Here is an 18,665-nt window from a genome sequence, read left to right as displayed (position 1 = left end):
GGCTTAAGTTATCAAGATGCCCCTACCCGAGTTAGAACACAACACAAGTGTGTTTTCATATCCCCTATGTCTCCCATTCATGAAATGGATTGTTGTGGACTTTTATTTTGGGCAGAATTTTTTTTTTTTGTGGCTATTTTTTGTGTATTTTAGATTGCTTTTCTTGCACTTTGCTGTCAGCACAAGATTATGCTCTTAGTCACTGTCACTTGTTGTAGTGTTGTGGATTTAATCTAATAATTAAGAAAAGAGTAGTCGATAATGCCAAGGTTCATCTTTGTAAGTCCAAGTTGGTTACTTTTATTCCAAATAAGAGTTTGCAAAGCCGGGCTCTGAGGGAGAAAATCCACCAAGAGCCGTGATTATCATGAACAGAGACCCAGGCATGCATCAACAGAGCACTATGGACACTGTGGGTCCAACCCAGGCATGCATCAACAGAGCACTATGGACACTGTGGGTCCAACCCAGGCATGCATCAACAGAGCACTATGGACACTGTGGGTCCAACCCAGGCATGCATCAACAGAGCACTATGAACACTGTGGGTCCAACCCAGGCATGCATCAACAGAGCACTATGAACACTGTGGGTCCAACCCAGGCATGCATCAACAGAGCACTATGGACACTGTGGGTCCAACCCAGGCATGCATCAACAGAGCACTATGGACACTGTGGGTCCAACCCAGGCATGCATCAACAGAGCACTATGAACACTGTGGGTCCAACCCAGGCATGCATCAACAGAGCACTATGAACACTGTGGGTCCAACCCAGGCATGCATATGCAAAACTTCACTTATCAGTGAGTAGGCGGGGTCTGATGGTCAACAGCTGAACTGAGCATTAACAGAGATGAAAGACCAGGTCCAGCCGCTGCTATAAGCAATATAAGCGGTCGCTTAGGGCCACAACCACAAGGGGGGGCCACATCAAAGGAGGAAAAAAATAAAAATATATATATATATATATTTATTTTTTACATATTGTTACATTATGTCATCCCCTATCATCCCCTATCCAAAAACTGGTGTTCTTATTTAATATGCAATAAAACGAAAAGATCTCATAACAGAATGATTTTATAATAAGCCACATGCAGTTGAATGCAATCCACCTGTGGCCCCTCCCCCTCCCTCCTTCCCCAACTTCACTCTATCCAAATCTCCCGTTGAATCTGGCTTATAGGCTACTTTAGCTATACCTCCCCTCGTGGAGAACGATGGTGTGGTCCACAGGGAACTCATCATCACTTTAAAACGCACCAGAGACTTGGCTCAAAAGCGCACAGTCGCAGGTACATAGGAGACGTCTTGAATTACACAGAGGGACGATTGGCAGCTTTTACCCTGTCAGAGGACCGACTTGAAGATCTTCGCTACCTAGAAGTTGTGTTCAGTTAAAATTATTTCACTCGTCTCGCAGTGAGATTCACGGGACTGAGAGTCTTGTAAAGTGATGAGTTTCCACGGCGACACCCGATAGTCCGTGTGGTATTGTATCTAAAACGAGCGTTGTAGGCTGATTGTGGTTTGATTTCACAGTCACATGACACAAAGTGTAACTTCGAGACAGGATCTTTTTGGCAAGTGTGTGCCTAGTGGAACCTTGCGCACCGACACCAGATTGCTGTTTTGGGGGGCCGCCAAAAAAAATCTTCCATAGGGCCACCAGAATCCCTGTGAAAGACAACTGGGAGGAGGGACCCCTGGGCCTGGAGAGGGGTTATTAGGGCAAACAGGAGACAGCTGTTCCAATGTATAATACACTGGATCAAAATTCACATTTCCTATGACAATGTCTTGAACAGAGAATACACTTACAGTCTACTTACAGTAGAAAGGAGATGCTCTTGTGAGTTCTGGCAAGTAGTAGTACATTGGCTTTTCCTACTGTACGTTAATTGCAATTATTTTAAGTCGCTTTGGATAAAAGTGTCACTACTGTAAATTACTGTGATGTAATGTTATGTAATGCTATTCTTTAGACCTACCCCAATTAGGCCAGTCCGAATAGGGGACTGGTGACAAAAAGCCCTTAACTTGAGAATGCTCACTCTTATCTTCATCTGATTTGCTGAGGTATGTACCAGGTGTCTGCCCCACAGGTACATCACCAGAGAGCCAGAATGCAATTTACCTATATACTGTAAATACTGAAATAGTACTGTAAACAGCTTTTGTTTAGGTGGAAATTGTACTTTTATGGTGATAGGAAAAGCGGACTCCTTTACTTTTCTCTCATTTATCAAATAACATAAATTCTTGTAAAATATGTTACTGAATTGCCTAAGGTGCTATTGAACAATAGCCAGTGGCAGCCAAAGGTGAAGCAGTGATAGCCAATGGTGTAGAATGGGCTACCACTGCTATAACATTGGCTACCACTGCTACACCATTAGCTACAGGCACCAATGGCAGCAGGGAGCCTGGACAAGATAAGAGCAAGAGGTGGAGCACAAAGTCTCATGGGCCGAGCTGTGGAAGCTCAGCCCCATCGGATACGATTCTTAATCCAGGTTGTCTATGATGTTTTACCAAGCCCATTCAACTTGTTCTGCTGGTGGAAGGCCCGCCCTCTGTGCCTGAAGAGAGGGACCCTGGACATACTTCTCAGTTGCTGTTTGAAAGCCTTGGGCGAGGCCTATGACCAGATCCTGAAAGCAATAGCATTCATCATCTGCAATGGGATTAGCCACTGCAAGCGCCTCCGCCCAGTGAAAAAGACCATTGCTTTCGTCAGGGCCGGGGAGAAGCTGCCCCCAGCTGCCAGGACCCCCTCCTCTGGGCTGCTAGCAACGGCACAAGTCTGGGAGCTGAAAGCTGACCTGGGGAAGCAACTTCAGCAAGTTACTAGCCACACAGTTAAGGCCAGACATGGGGGCGAATTCACAAAGGGATTGCGTGGGTTTTTCTGCCGCTATACCTGTGCAAATAACCCCAAAATAAACCTTGCTATTCAGAAAGCACTCGCAAAGGGTGAAATACCATGCTAACTGCGTTGCCATCATCATAACTTTTCTGTGCGCTTGTGCTGTTTGCGGATATTTAAATGAGGTAATATGGGTGGAAAATGTGCCCATTTCCATGCAAATGAGCCTCATTGCAAATACAGTCCAATTCACAAAGATCGGTGCTAATTGCCACACGCAGTTATAGTGAAATTATTTGCATCTTCAGAGAGTTAATGGTAATTGAAGTCCATGTATAAGGGTGTCATGGCCAGCGTTTTCAGTAATCATGGCAGCAGTTATTGTAGCCAGGCAAAGGCATCGTAATGCCAGGCTTGTGAAAGAATATTTCAAAGGAGAATATCACTTTTTGATTTAAGCAAAACCTAAATCATCCGGAGATAGCCTACAGGTTGCCAGCTCAGGCAATTCTTGCTCTACTTGATGAAATCAAGGACGATATTGAGCCTGCCACCCTGAGATCCCATGCAGTACCTGGCATTGTCAAACTGCTTTCAACAATCCAGGTTCTTGCGTCTGGCTCCTTTCAGACACCTATCGCAGGTGCCTCTGGACTTTCACAACCATCCATCAGCAGGGCCGTGCGGGATGTTGTAACAGCCATTATTAGCAGAGTGGCAAGATACATCAAATTTCCCCAAAACAGATGGAAAACTGAGCAGACAAAGCAGTTCTTTAACGTTACTGGCTTCCCAAATGTTGTACGCACTATTGGCTGCACTCATGTACCAATTGTTCCACCATGGGAAAGCAAACATGTTTTTAGAAATAGGAAGCAAACGCATTCAATCACGACCACAACCACAACAAATGTGGTTTCCAAATTCCAAGGGTCGGTGCACGACAGCTAGCTACATTTTTAGGAAGAGCAGTCTGTACGGAATGATGCAAGACATGGATGACACTTACTTGGTAAGAAAGTTGTTTTGAGTATGTTCGTGCTGTAATATTCACTGTGAATGTGGGGGGAAAGTATGTGCCTTGGTATCATAGGTGACGGTGGCTATCAACTCCAGCCATTGCTGATGACCGTGCTCAATCCTACCGTTTGAGAGAGGCGGTGCCTCGCAGAAGAGAATGCACCGTGTCCTCGAGCGCACATTTGGCATCTTAAAAAGCTGGCTTAGATGCCTGGATCGTAGCGGTGGGGCAATGATCCCCCCAAAGTATGCCAGATTGTTGTAGTGTGCTGCATCCTGCATATGTGTGCATTACTGTGCAGGGTTGTGTGATGCGTAGTGCAGTAGATCTGTTGTAGTAGTGCTTGTAGTTAGTGCATGCTGCATGCCGCTTCTGTTTGCTACTCTGCTTTCAGCTACCACCGCTGACTAGCCCTCCTCACTGAGGGTGAAAAGAGGAGCCGAGTGCGTAAGTCTCCTTCTGCCAGTACAAAGCCACTCCACCGCCAAGACTCCTACAGTGCCTCCCCACGGCCACACATGGTAACTGGGTACCTCGCGGTCCCAGGTTTAACTGTAGGGGATCTCGGAGCAATAGTGGGCCCCAGAGGCAAGCGTGCAGGCCCACCCATGTGTGGATATGCCCTGGTTCCTGCCAACCACTGTCCCAGCTATGGGCAAATAGCATGGGCAGATGGGGCTCATAGCCATGGTAGGCAGCCCATCTAGGAGGTCACTCCGAAAAAGAAAAGACCACAGGTGCTGCTCGCCAGAGTAGGGCTGTGAGGCCAAAATAGGGCTGTGAGGAGTTGTGCCCCACGGTCCTTAACTAGCATTGTAAAGCTTGACAATGGAGACACCGATCATCGAGAACCCTCTACTTTCAGCGGCAGGAGTCTGCAGGTACCAAGCAGCAGACGGTGGTGCTGGTCCTCCCTCAGGGGTACACTATGACGACTGGACCCCAAACCCTCTCCATTGGAGAGGAAGGGTTCAGTCTGACCACAGCCCACTGTCCAATGCACTCTTGCGCTGTAGAAGAACATTTATTATGGGAACCTTCAATGCAAACACAGTAAGGGAGGAGACACGGCAAGAGGAACTAGCGCACTGTGTTGGTGAGAGGGGAGTGGAGATCCTGGGAGTCCAGGAGCACAGGACAGTGCACACTGACCAGCCAATTGTATACCACAGAGTGGGGGAATGTTCGTTCATCACCTCATCTGCATGGTGGAATGATGCCCAGGCCGCCACAGGTGGCATGGGGCTAATGGTGAGCCCTCGAGCACGAAAAGTTCTTTGTAGGGTGCAGCAGCACACTGACAGGATCCTTATCGCTGACTTCAAGGGGAACCCGGTAACAACTGTCATGAGTGTGTACTCTCCCACCAACGCAGCACCAGTTGGGGAAGTGGAGAAGTTCTACGAGGACCTAAGCACAGCGATCCACCATGTGCCGGCTCACAACTTCCTGATAATCCTGGGAGACTTCAATGCGAGGCTCAGACCAGAAGATGCACCCTTCACATACCCCAACAACACCAATCGCAATGGAGAACATCTAACTGCTCTGCTCACGGAACACAAGCTCCTGGCCGCCAACACCTTGTTCCGTAAGAGAATGGGCAAGAGATGGACATTCCAGGACCAAGCTACCGGTATGCTACATCAGCTGGACTACATACTGGTAAGAAGGAAATGGAGGACGTCCATCCTGATCGCAAAGTCGTACAGTAATTCTGTAGGCTCCAACCACCGTGTGGTCTCTTTGAGTCTGCATCTGAGCCTGAGGGTCCCCAAGAACATCCCGAGGCCCCGGCCCAACCGGGAGGCCTTCGCAAGAAGCCCCGACCTCTAGGCCAGCTACACCGCGGAGGTGAGAAGCCGCTTACAGGCCGAAGCCTCAGACAACATATGGGTAGTTTCTCGCTGCTAACGAGGAGGCAACAAGGAGATTGGTGCCGACAAAGGGGAGACTCAGAGCCTCCCCCAGATCCAAGCACCAGGAGGTCGAGGGCGCGGGCACGGATGTAGGAGGCGCGTAGAAGTTTCGAGGAACAGGGGACCACAGAGAGTCGGGAGGTGTTGAACGAGGCCAAACAGCAGCTGTTCAACACCTATGACAGGATCAAAGGGGAGGAGCTGATGGAGAAGGTGAGGAAGGTGGAGGCGGTGCATGGTGAACGACAGTACAAGGAGTCATGGAAGGTCATAAATAAGATGAGTGGGCGCAAGAGGTCGAGGGAGGGACAACCAGCAGGCTGCAGCCCAGAGGAGAGAGTGGCCTCCTGGTTCACCCACTTCCGGGATCTCCTAGGCACACACCTGACAGTGGAAGGAGCTGAGGAAGAAATACCTGCAGTCCTCACAAATCTTGTGATTGACGATGGCCCCTTTACAGCTATGGAGTTTGCCACAGCGAAGTCCGCTCTGAAGCAAGGGAAAAGCACTGGGCCAGATGGCATCCCCCCAGAGGTCCCTAAGAACTGTGATCTCGACAACATCATATTGAAGATCTGCAACCAAGCTCTGATAGAAAACATCAAGCCTGATATACAGTATGGTCCTTCTCCAACATCATCCCGGTGCCAAAATCTGGAGATCTGTCTAAGCCAGACAACTATCATGGCATTAGCCTGACATGTGTCATAGTGAAAATGTACAACATAATATATATCTCAGGCATTATTTCACATGATTTACTTTGCTGACTCTGCAGCAAAATAAAGTTGTCGAATTACACCTTTGTGATGAAAAATGCAAATAGCCTAGGCCTACATCATTAGGCCTACGACCAAACATTAAATGAAAAGTAATAAAAATAGCCTACGCCCAACTTCAGCCTAAACATTCAGCACCATGGACAGCTCTGTTCAAACTAATTTATTTTGGGATGACATGACAAACAAATGCAATGACAAAAGATACAGTGACAAAAACAAAGGATGCCTGTTTTTTGCCTGGGACTTATTGAATGGAATGATCTTTTTCAAATCATTCCACCTCCGTTTGCAGTTCATAGGCTGCTATTGCGTTTGGAAACACCAACTGCGCTCACTGACTGGGATATCCATCCATCCATCCATCCATCTTCATCCGCTTATCCGAGGTCGGGTCGCGGAGGCAGCAGTTCCAGCAGGGAGCCCCAGACATCCCTTTCCCTGGCAGCATCAACCAGCTCTGCCTGGGGAATCTTTAGCCGCTCCCAGGCCAGTGCGGAGATGTAGTCCTGTCACCTAGTCCTGGGTCTACCCCGCGGCCTCCTCCCAGCCGGACACGCCTGGAACACCTCACCTCTGGAAATCCACATTGTTCCTCTTCGATCTGAGGTTTGACTATCAGCCGGACCCTCCTTTCCAGCACCTTGGAGTACACTTTCCCTGGGAGGCTGAGTAATGTGATGCCTCTATAATTGGCACACACCCTCTGGTCCCCTTTTTTGAATATTGGGACCACTACCCCAGTCTGCCCCTCTTTTGTCACTGACCCAGACTTCCACGCAATGTTAAAGAGGCGTGTCAACCAAGACAGCCCCTCAACACCCAGTGCCTTCAGCATTTCTGGACGGATCTCATCAGTCCCTGGGGCTTTGCCACTGTGGAGTTGTTTGACTACCTCAGTGACCTCCTCCAGGGAAATTGACGATGACCCCGGGTGCTACTCACCATTGAAATGTTTGCAGTTTCGGGCGTGAACGTGCCTGTGTGGATTCTCGATATATAATCAGTTCATCAAAGTCCTCCCCTCGTGGCTTGTTTCGTGAGTTCGCTGGCTGGTGCTGGCTGCATGACAGGCTATACTGCTCGCTTGCTAGCTAGCTGACGTTCATCAAGGTTTCCCGTATTGCACATAGGGGTATCGTTATGTTTAGATTGCTGATACTAGCTGAATGATTCTCGCGTTTCAATTTTGTTGCAGCCCGAGGGTTCCAGCTGAACTGCTGCTCTGCTCGCTAGCACCCATGAGCAGCTGGCGTTAGCCGTTCGGTGTAGCTAATGCTAGCTGGGTCCCGTTCAATCAATCAATAAAAGCTTTATTTGTATAGCGCATTTCATACCCAGAGGCAACACAATGCGCTTTATAGAGAACTAGGGAGGTGGGTATGCTCCTTCCGGCTTTCGTTCAGAGCAGACGCTTTTGTTGCTTGCTCCTGCTCTTGTATTTTTTCTATCTCCCCTTACTTTGTAGTTCTTCTTTTTTCTGTGGATTTTCGAATCTAAACATGGAATTGATAAGCTGGTCTCTCAACGCAATCAACAAAATCTTTTCAACAAGAAACTCAGGACCGGGGGAACCTATGTGCCCAGACGGGACCTTTGCCGCGGGCTACTCCAGGGACGCGTGGGACAAGTGGCAGGTTCTGTGCCTTGCGCCCCTTTCCATAGAGGACATTGAAGACATTTACCTATTTGCCTTAATGATAACAGGACATCTGCTCTTCGGACTGAGCTTTGCCCTGGTCTATCGAAGAATTGGGAAGACGGCAGCCACTCTAGCCCAAAGGGTGCACGTCATGCTAACGGAGCTGGGCAGAGCAGTGAGTAATCTACCTGTGGTGATTTCTGAACTGAACCGTAAGATCGATACCCTGCAAGGCGACGTGGCAGAGTTGAGGACCAGGCTCGATAAAGAGAAGCGTTACAGAGAGGAATGACCATTGGAATCTGTTGTTCTTCTCCCTAACCCAAACATTTCATCTACTTTGGCTCCCACCCGGCCGTCAAGGCCGTTTCGCCCAAACTCCCCTGAAGATTCACAGGCTAAAGAGGCGCTGCACCGTCCCCCCTGCTCCCTGCCCTCCTCCTGTTGACTTTTGGTCTTGAGGCTGATCGAGGACGTCTCCATAGCAACCTGCTGTTATCGCTAAGACATTCCGTCCGAGTCCTCGGCCAGAGGCCTTCAGGCATACACATACAGGCATACACATACACACACACACACATGGACTGAACTCACGGACTCAGAAACACACACACACAAACCACACCACACGCACCCACCCCTTCCCCAGCCCTCCCCCTCCCCTCCTTTCGCACCCCCCCCCCCTCTCTCATTACAGTACAGTGCTGTCAGGTTATTGGCCGCGCCGATTGTATGGCTGCATGTCGAGGCTGGCTGCCTGTATGGTAATTCCCTCCCCCCTCCCCTCCCCTGGTAACTGTAACTGCCTCGTACTGTATTTTGTAACTGCCTTGTAATGTATTTTGTATGTCGATTTTGTATGTATTGTATTTTGTATGTCGCTCTTTCTTCCCTTTTTTATGTGTTATTTGTATTGTAAAGCGCTTTGTGCATTCGTGCTGTGAAATGCGCTATATAAATAAAACTTACTTACTTACCCCTACATATTCTGGTAGGGACCTGACATTCAGGATCGCATTGAAATAGCTTCCAGAGAAAAAGGCTGGCTCGCCTCGTCTAGTAGGCCTGGATAGTATAGCCGAATTGCCTTCAGCCGTGTCCAAACCTAGTTTCGGAGACAACAACAACGATGATGCACCTAACCAATTGTTGCGGTTCATTAGCTTTCTAAATAGTTTGGGTCAGTGGCATTGTAATGGATTTTTAACTGATCTAGTCAAAAAGGATTTGCCAAGATTCGCTCAAACAGGTTAAGTCTGGTTTATTGAGAAAACATACGAGCGCAAGGACTTCAGGACAACGCACGTGAGTGGTTTATCCAAGTGAAGTGCCGCAGCCTGGTCTTGCGCGGCCTTATATTCAAGCAAAACACAGGTATGGTGTAAAGGAAAAATCTTACTTGCTTTAGTTTAGATTTCAAAGAACACGCTGAGTGGTCGGTCAAGCTGGTTTTAAACAAAGACAATAGTGTTATTCTGTTACGATTCTGCAGTCGGACTCTTGCAAAGGAAGTGAATCCGGGCTGAGTGAGTCAGATGTGGACGAGGTCGATAGGTTATACAGTGAAAAAGGAAGTGACATAGTTTCAGGATGAAGAGGACAGGGAAGTGATGTCACACAGGAAGAATTTGTTTAACAGACTGATCTATGAGAACGAACTACAAAGTTAGAACAACAGTCAAGTAGGAAAACAGAAAAACTATTTTTGGAGTGAACACATGGGTGATGACTTGAAATTACATTAACAATGGCGCTTCCAGGATGTGATTGGCTAAACCATTGTACACTTCATATTAAAATGGCAGGCGTCATCAACAGTGGTCGAGAATACAGACACGTGACATGAGAAAAAGCGGTAATTCTTGCAGGGACAATGGGACAAAGGATGGTTATTCTGGAGCAGACAACGTCTAGGTCTCTCGACCACCTGGAGAGGTCATCCTGTATTAGCACAGCTATGTGAAAGGTTGAGGGAGGTGGTAAATTACAAAGGAAATGGTGAAACTACAATTTCTATGACAGCATCAGGCTACCGCAATGGTTACTTAGGGCAATGTAATGTAAATTGTGCATTGTAATCAATTTAATACAAGCCATTATGGTCTGCAATCTGCTGCGTGTGTGTGACTCATGGCTGTTTTAGGTAAAACGCAGTGCTTATTCTTTCCACCATTTACATTCGTCGCCTGCACCTCTGCGGTGTTTGGGGCAGGGTTTATGGGCTTTTATTTATTCATTTAAAAGGAATGTATGGAAGGAATCTTTTCACGCTTCAATGTCGGATGTGTCATTATACGCTGCGTTTGGAATCCTGCAATTGCCTCTTCGCATTTAGCCTATCTGCGTTTATATCAAAGACAAATCACCTGAATGATAATGCTGCGTACATGATCGGTTTGTCGACTGGACGATGGATAGGCCTACGTTGCGCAGCCATATGCAGTATCCACCAGTTTGTTCATGGCTAGCAATTGTAGGCTGCAGCTGTGGAATTAGCTCATGTTTTGGTTGCCGTCAGGCTGCCACTCTTATGTTGCTGTGGCCTACAATTATCTTAACAATGTGAACATTCGGTTGGTTGTTTTCCATCCACCCATAACGGGATGGGGAATAGGCACCGCGAGGCGGTCGATTCTCGCACATGCAGGTGCCGGGCGTTCAGTGCATTTCTCTGGTTCGGTCGCGACCCAGTCTCTAGACTACATGTTCGGACGCGTTGCTGACTGTTTGCGCATCTGGCCTCCAGGGGGGCAGCGCCCCCCCCCCTTGCCCCAGCCGATCTGCGCGCCTGGCCCTCCGTATGAATGCCGGCTCCTGTTCATCTTCGCCTGCTGGACAGTTTGACTTGTCGATTTTCCCTCTGCCAACCCGGGCCTGGGTGTCGCGGCCCTGTGTAGCACGTTCTCCCGGCTGGGCGTTCCTCTGTCCGTCGGGAGCCAGTCGGCCCGTGCAATCGGGTGGAGTTCCTCGGTGTCCTCTTGGATAGCGCTACAATAAAATTAAATAAATAAATGAATGACAAATAAATGTATAAATAAATTAATAAGTGGATAAATAAATAAATAATAAATAATAAAAATAAATAAATAAATACATTTTAAAAAATTTAAGTAGACAAATGCGGGCTCTCTGCCCCTCGACGCTGGATCGGATTCGGGGTGTTATGCTCGACGCGCAGTATCTCTATCATCGCTAATATTTTGCGGGGCCCTCCTGGTCTAGGAAACGCTTTCTCTTCTGCGATAACGATGCACCGTGAATATTATCAACTATGATCATTTGGACATTCCGTTCATTAATAATTCATGCACTGCATCACATGGCTGTCTGGGCAGGGGAACTTCTTTTCCACACGTCCTCGTCCCCGGCCTCAACAATCGAATTGCTGACTCGCTGTCCCTGTTTGATTTACAGAAGTTCCGCAGACTGTGCCCGGCTGCGGCCCCGTCTGGCCTGGTCTGCCCTCCTTCGGCAGATGGTCCTGGACCAAACGATGCCCTCGTGCCCTCCTGTAATCCGCTGCCCGATACATGAGAGCTGGTCGAGCCAAGACCACATTAACCAATACGACTGCATGGTCTCGTTTCTCTGCGTTCTGCTCCACATTTGATGTATCTTCATGCCCGTTAACATTTCGGTTTTATCAGCATTTATAGTCCATCGCGTTGGATCCAGACGGCTGCGGCCTCAGTCGGTTAAAAGTGTTGTAGCAGGTGTAGAATGTCACATGCGCTGCCTGGACCCCTTCATCGGCATACGAACGCTACCTCGGCCCCGCGTCCAGGCCGTTTTGGATGCTCAGAGCGATGAGCGGACCGTAACCAAGTTGTGTTGTGTCACTGCGGATTTCACGTGGTTTGTGCGGATGTAGCCTTATTTAAAATGCATAGTGTAATTGCTCGTGAAACTATTAATTAATAAACGTATTAGTAAATTAATACATTTATTAATAAAATTAGATGTAATATTGGCTAATAATTATAATTATCTATTATTAATTAACTTCTATTATACATCCATGGTGAAACGTAACGTTTGTTGGTTAAGAGCTCCCCCTGCTGGCTATTCAGGTTCTTACAGGCTGCAATTGGCTTACCCATCCTAGTCAGAGCGCTCCGCCGACCCCTTCATGTAACACGTGGGCCTCGGAGCTGCCGGCGCGTTCATCTAAATTGTCGCCTAAAATTATAGTGCTTCCACTCGGAGCTACCGGTGTGTTTGTTTTGTGGGGTATTGCTGCAATCTTCTGCTATTCCACTATGCGTCGGCTAGTGGAAGCCAGGGTAGACACTAGCTGGTCTCTGTGGCTCTCCGTGGTGACCGTGGGCAGAATCATCTCCGAAGGGCCATCCAGCGGTCCCTCCGGTCACCATGGAGGCAGAGACCCTAGGCTGTATCTCCTTCGGTCTCCACGAAGCGTCGGCCGTGGAGGCCAGGGACTATAATGTACAGCAGTCCCCCTGTGGCTCCCTTTGACGGTCTTAGTGGGCTGAGTTACCTCCTAGCGTCTTCCCGATCGCGGCCCACTCTGATCGTCATAGAGGCAGGGGGCTAGATGCCGTTCCCTCTTCCGGCACACAGGGCCAAGCGGCCCAGAGGGGGGGAACATCTAGAATGCTGCTTTCCACATGCTGCTGTTGTGTTTGTTGGGGGTATTGCTGCTTTCTTCTGGTATTCCACTATGCGTCGGCTAGTGGAAGCCTGGGAATTACACTAGCTTAGTCTCTGTGGCACTCCGTGGTGATCGTGGGCCGAAACATCTCCGAAGGGCCATCCAGCGGTCCCTCCGGTCACCATGGAGGCAGAGACACTAGGCTGTATCTCCTTCGGACTCCACGAAGCGCTGGCCCGTGGAGGCCAGGGACTATAATGTACAGAAGTCCTCCTGTGGTGCTCTTTGACGGTCTTAGTGGGCTGAGTTACCTCCGAGCGTCTTCCCGATCGCGGCCCACTCTGATCGTCATAGAGGCAGGGGGCTAGATGCCGTTCCCTCTTCCGGCCCGGCACTCTGGGCCAAGCGGCCCAGAGGGGGGGAACATCTAGATTGCCGCTTTCCACATGTGTGGAAGGCAGGGGGCCCCACGAACAGATCACACCTTCAAAATTAATATGCGTAAAAAATTAATATGCTGTATTTATTATTGCATGCTAATAAATGGGTCAATTTTGACTAAAGTTATCTCGACTGAAATGTTTTTTAGCTGTGAGTGTGATGTTTTTTGCTTGTAATTGTGAGGCATACCTGTGGACCTCGTCCGTCAGGACTTCCAGTTTGCGCTCGGATAATTTCATCTTTCTTATTCTCCCTGCCATTGTCCACATGCGGACCGTTGTATGGGCAGAATTTATGGTACTTTACCATATCATGAGCAAATTGCATTCAGCTGCAACATATGGGCATGTTTGCGTTAGAATATCGTTAGCGCAATATCTTTAATGAATAGGTCGTTAAGGCAGAGCACATAGCAGGCACAAATGACACGCAGGTCATGGTGCTATTAGCAGCCGCAATCCATTCTTTGTGAATTCGCCCCATGCTGTTGGTTTCGCAAGCCTCCCAGCAGGTGATTCTCAAGGAGCTCAGCATTCCTCCCTGGAAGGACCGTACTGAAAAGGTCAGTGAGGAGAAAAGGGCAAAGAGCTAGTGGAAGAATGCCAAAGCAACGGGTGGTGAGAAAGGTGTATTGAGGTGGGATACAGAAGGTTTGCAGGCTAGTCCCTCTGCAGGGGCCACATACTGAACTCTGCATCACAGGAGCCAGCAGGCGAAGGGCCATCAAGGTGGCAACCATGGTAGCAGAAGTGGGTTCAAGGTGTCTGTAGATCTGGAGAGGAGAGCCAGGGTGGGGTAGGTTACCTGGACACAAGCCGGGGCTCGATCAACCCTTGCTGGGTCACCTAGGTGAGGGTGTCTGATTGTTAAAACACCCGAAACACCTGATCACAGGTAAGATCACTGATGAAGTGTCCAAGTGTATCACAAGGTGATGAAGGTCACAAGGTCACTCACATTCTGACTGTTTGGTGATGTAGTACAGCACCCTGGTCTTTCCCACCCCAAATATAATGACCATCAGAATGAGCATTCTCAACTCGGAATTACCTAATCAGAAAACATGTATGTCTAAAGAAATGTAATTTGCAGTAAAACTGTACTAGATATCTTCATACAACCACTGGCTATTCTTCAATAGCACCCTAGACAATTCATTAACCATTATATTTGACAGGAATTTATGTTTTTCTGATGAATGAGAGAAAAGTAAAGGAGTCGTCCTTTCCTATTACCACAAAAGTACAATTTCTAATCTAAAGCTATCTTTACAGTACTTTATTTCAGTATTTGTACAGGTAAATTGCATTCTGACTTTTTGGTGATGTAGGGAAGACACCTGGTACATACCTCAGCAAATCAGATGAAGATAAGAGTGAGCATTCTCAAGTTATGGGCTTTTTTTGTCACCAGTCCCCTGTTCGGACTGGTCAAATTTGGCTCTTTTTCAGAAATGGGGGGAGGTCTAAAGGATAGCTCAAAAAACTAATTCTGCATAAAATAAAAGTCCACTAGAACCCATTTCATTAATGGGAGACAAATGGGAAATAAAAAACACATTGTGTTTTGTTCTAATTCGGGTAGGGATACCTCAAAATCTCTGCTTAACAGTCACAGAAAACACCTGACAAACAGGTCTGTCTCCAACATACAGTAAATCCACACGTGTTCATGCACATGCATTTAGGTCCCAATAAAACAGCTTGACTCATGAGAGCTGCCTGCAGTATTTAGGTGGAAGATGTAAATTCCCACAGCTCTGTTCCTGTATGTAGGAAACCTAAAAAGATGCAGTCACCAAACTCCTCCCTCCTCGGGACCCTGGCCCTTCCGGTGTCACTTCTGTCTCTTCCTGGCAGAGGAGGGAGTGGGTCCGGAGGAATGAGACTGATAGTGCACCGGTAGAGAAGGAATGGAGAGATTACCAACTAATGCCGGGCTCAGACTACAGGATTTTTGGGCCGATTTATCCCCGATTCACCCCTCCCGACAATCGGAGCAGAAATCTGGTCTGGAACGTTGGTCGGGGCCAATGATCGGCCCAGATGATCTTGTAATGTGAGGGGTTTACAGATCCAATCTTATACCTCCCGATCGGCTCGCAGACCCATCGGGGCGGCCCCGATAATATCAAACATGTTTGATATTTAAGATTATTACGTCCCGACTTTACAAGTGAGACGGTGAGACCAGTTGCTCCCTCGGGCACGATAAGATGTAGTGTGTGATGAGCCGTTATTTTCAAATCTTGCTGTGTGTGCTTGTTTGAGATGCAAGAAGAATATCTGTTAAGATTCTCCTTATGTGCGTGATGTAACCTGATTTCTAAATTGGTTGGGATTTTAAATATCCTGTAGTGTGAGCCCGGCATAACTCTCCCTCTATACTGTCCTGTATCTGTCTCTCCTTCTCTGTCTCTCTGCAGTTCCTTTTGGTTTCCTTGCTACAACTTTTGTTTACACTCTCTGTCTCTCTGACTGTCTCTGTCTGTCTCTATGACTGTCTCCCTGTCTGTCTGTCTCTCTTCTGTCACTCTGACTGTCTCACTATCTGTCTCTCTGACTTTCTCTCTCTCCCTGTCTGTCTCTCTGTCTGTGTCTCGCTGATCAATCTCTCTGATCTGTCTCTCTGTCTCTCCTCCCCATCTTTCTCTGATCCCACTGTCGTCTATGGACACATAAATGATCTGTCTAGATTCAGGTGCTCATTCTTCAAAGAATGTGAGGAGTCTGAACAATTCGCCAGTGGGTCCTATTTGGGCTCATCCAGTCCTCGCTTTTCTTCCATTTTATTTTTCTACTTGGCTCTTAGCAACGTAGTTGATAGCCCCTGGGCTTCTCTCTATACATATCCACATAGCCTATAAACCCTGTTTAAGATTGATCGTGTGTGTGTGTGTGTGTGTGTGTGTGTGTGTGTGTGTCCTGCAGGTGTGCACTGTGACAGTGTGTGTGAGGAGGGCCACTGGGGCCCCGACTGCTCCTACAGCTGCACCTGTGAGAACGGAGGCTCCTGTTCGCCAGCGGACGGCACGTGTGTGTGCACCCCCGGATACCGAGGCACCTCCTGCAGACGCAGTAAGAGAACACACTCTCTCACACACACACACACACACGCGCGCACACACACACACACCACATTAGCACTGGGGAGCACATATATACATATATAACTAACTTTGTGGTAAGATCAGACAGTGAAGAATGGTCTCTTAGTTTTTGGCCTTGGTCTGTGTGTGTGCCTGTGTGTGCTACTGCATCTGTGTTTGTGCATTGTATGTGTATTGAGTGTGTGTGTGTGTGTGTGTGTGTGTGTGTGTACAGCCTGCGTGCATGTGTCAGGGAGATAAATTTGTCGACTCACAGCTCACAGTTCAGGCAATTACCTTAATTACAATAAAACCCTAGCAGGAAGAAAACATGAGAGCAGACGGCACAAACCCGTCTCCCCACTTAGAGCAACATCTATTAAAGCTAATTAAGAGCTTAAGCAAGACCTATGGCCTGGAAAGGCAGAGCTAAGGAGGACAGAGCATGTTAATGTAGTGCTCAGACTGGGGGACGGGGGGAGAGGAGGACAGACTGGGGGACGGGGGGAGAGGAGGACAGACTGGGGGACAAACTGGGGGACGGGGGGAGAGGAGGACAGACTGGGGGACAAACTGGGGGACGGGGGGAGAGGAGGACAGACTGGGGGACGGGGGGAGAGGAGGACAGACTGGGGACAGGGGGAGAGGAGGACAGACTGGGGGACAGACTGGGGGACGGGGGGAGAGGAGGACAGACTGGGGGACGGGGGGAGAGGAGGACAGACTGGGGGACGGGGGGAGAGGAGGACAGACTGGGGGACGGGGGGAGAGGAGGACAGACTGGGGGACAGGGGAGAGGAGGACAGACTGGGGGACAGACTGGGGGACGGGGGGAGAGGAGGACAGACTGGGGACAGAGGGAGAGGAGGACAGACTGGGGGACAGACTGCGGGACGGGGGGAGAGGAGGACAGACTGGGGGACAGACTGGGGGACGGGGGAGAGGAGGACAGACTGGGGGACAGACTGGGGGACGGGGGGAGAGGAGGACAGACTGGGGGACAGACTGGGGGACGGGGGAGAGGAGGACAGACTGGGGGACGGGGGGAGAGGAGGACAGACTGGGGGACGGGGGAGAGGAGGACAGACTGGGGGACGGGGGAGAGGAGGACAGACTGGGGGACAGGGGAGAGGAGGACAGACTGGGGACAGACTGGGGGACGGGGGAGAGGAGGACAGACTGGGGGACGGGGGAGAGGAGGACAGACTGGGGGACGGGGGAGAGGAGGACAGACTGGGGGACAGACTGGGGGACGGGGGGAGAGGAGGACAGACTGGGGGACAGACTGGGGGACGGGGGAGAGGAGGACAGACTGGAGGACAGACTGGGGGACGGGGGGAGAGGAGGACAGACTGGGGGACAGGGGAGAGAGGAGGACAGACTGGGGGACAGACTGGGGGACGGGGGAGAGGAGGACAGACTGGGGGACAGGGGGAGAGGAGGACAGACTGGGGGACGGGGGAGCGGAGGACAGACTGGGGGACGGGGGGAGAGGAGGACAGACTGGGGGACGGGGGGAGAGGAGGACAGACTGGGGGACGGGGGGAGAGGAGGACAGACTGGGGGACGGGGGGAGAGGAGGACAGACTGGGGGACGGGGGAGAGGAGGACAGACTGGGGACGGGGGGAGAGGAGGACAGACTGGGGGACGGGGGAGAGGAGGACAGACTGGGGGACAGACTGGGGGACGGGGGGAGAGGAGGACAGACTGGGGGACGGGGGAGAGGAGGACAGACTGGGGACGGGGGGAGAGGAGGACAGACTGGGGGACGGGGGAGAGGAGGACAGACTGGGGGACAGACTGGGGGACGGGGGGAGAGGAGGACAGACTGGGGGACGGGGGAGAGGAGGACAGACTGGGGGACGGGGGAGAGGAGGACAGACTGGGGGACGGGGGAGAGGAGGACAGACTGGGGGACGGGGGGAGAGAAGGACAGACTGGGGGACAGACTGGGGGACGGGGGAGAGGAGGACAGACTGGGGGACAGACTGGGGGACGGGGGAGAGGAGGACAGACTGGGGGACAGGGGAGAGGAGGACAGACTGGGGACAGACTGGGGGACGGGGGAGAGGAGGACAGACTGGGGGACGGGGGAGAGGAGGACAGACTGGGGGACGGGGGAGAGGAGGACAGACTGGGGGACAGACTGGGGGACGGGGGGAGAGGAGGACAGACTGGGGGACAGACTGGGGGACGGGGGGAGAGGAGGACAGACTGGGGGACAGGGGAGAGAGGAGGACAGACTGGGGGACAGACTGGGGGACGGGGGAGAGGAGGACAGACTGGGGG

General features: G+C 50.1%; 1 protein-coding gene across 1 annotated transcript in view; it reads left to right on the top strand.

The window, feature by feature from the left end:
- LOC311308204 (uncharacterized protein) overlaps positions 1-18,665 on the top strand; it is a gene marked incomplete at its 3' end in the record, with an annotated part of 205,907 nt that overhangs the window by 128,913 nt on the left and 58,329 nt on the right. The window contains exon 13 of the mRNA XM_084437142.1: positions 16,218-16,364. Within this exon, the coding sequence (XP_084293268.1) occupies positions 16,218-16,364 (147 nt within the window). The remainder of the gene's footprint in view (positions 1-16,217; positions 16,365-18,665) is intronic.

Source organism: Borostomias antarcticus, assembly GCF_949987555.1.
Source record: "Borostomias antarcticus genome assembly, chromosome: 4".
NCBI classification, from domain to species: Eukaryota; Metazoa; Chordata; class Actinopteri; order Stomiiformes; family Stomiidae; genus Borostomias; species Borostomias antarcticus.
This window is presented reverse-complemented; position numbering and strand designations above follow the sequence as displayed.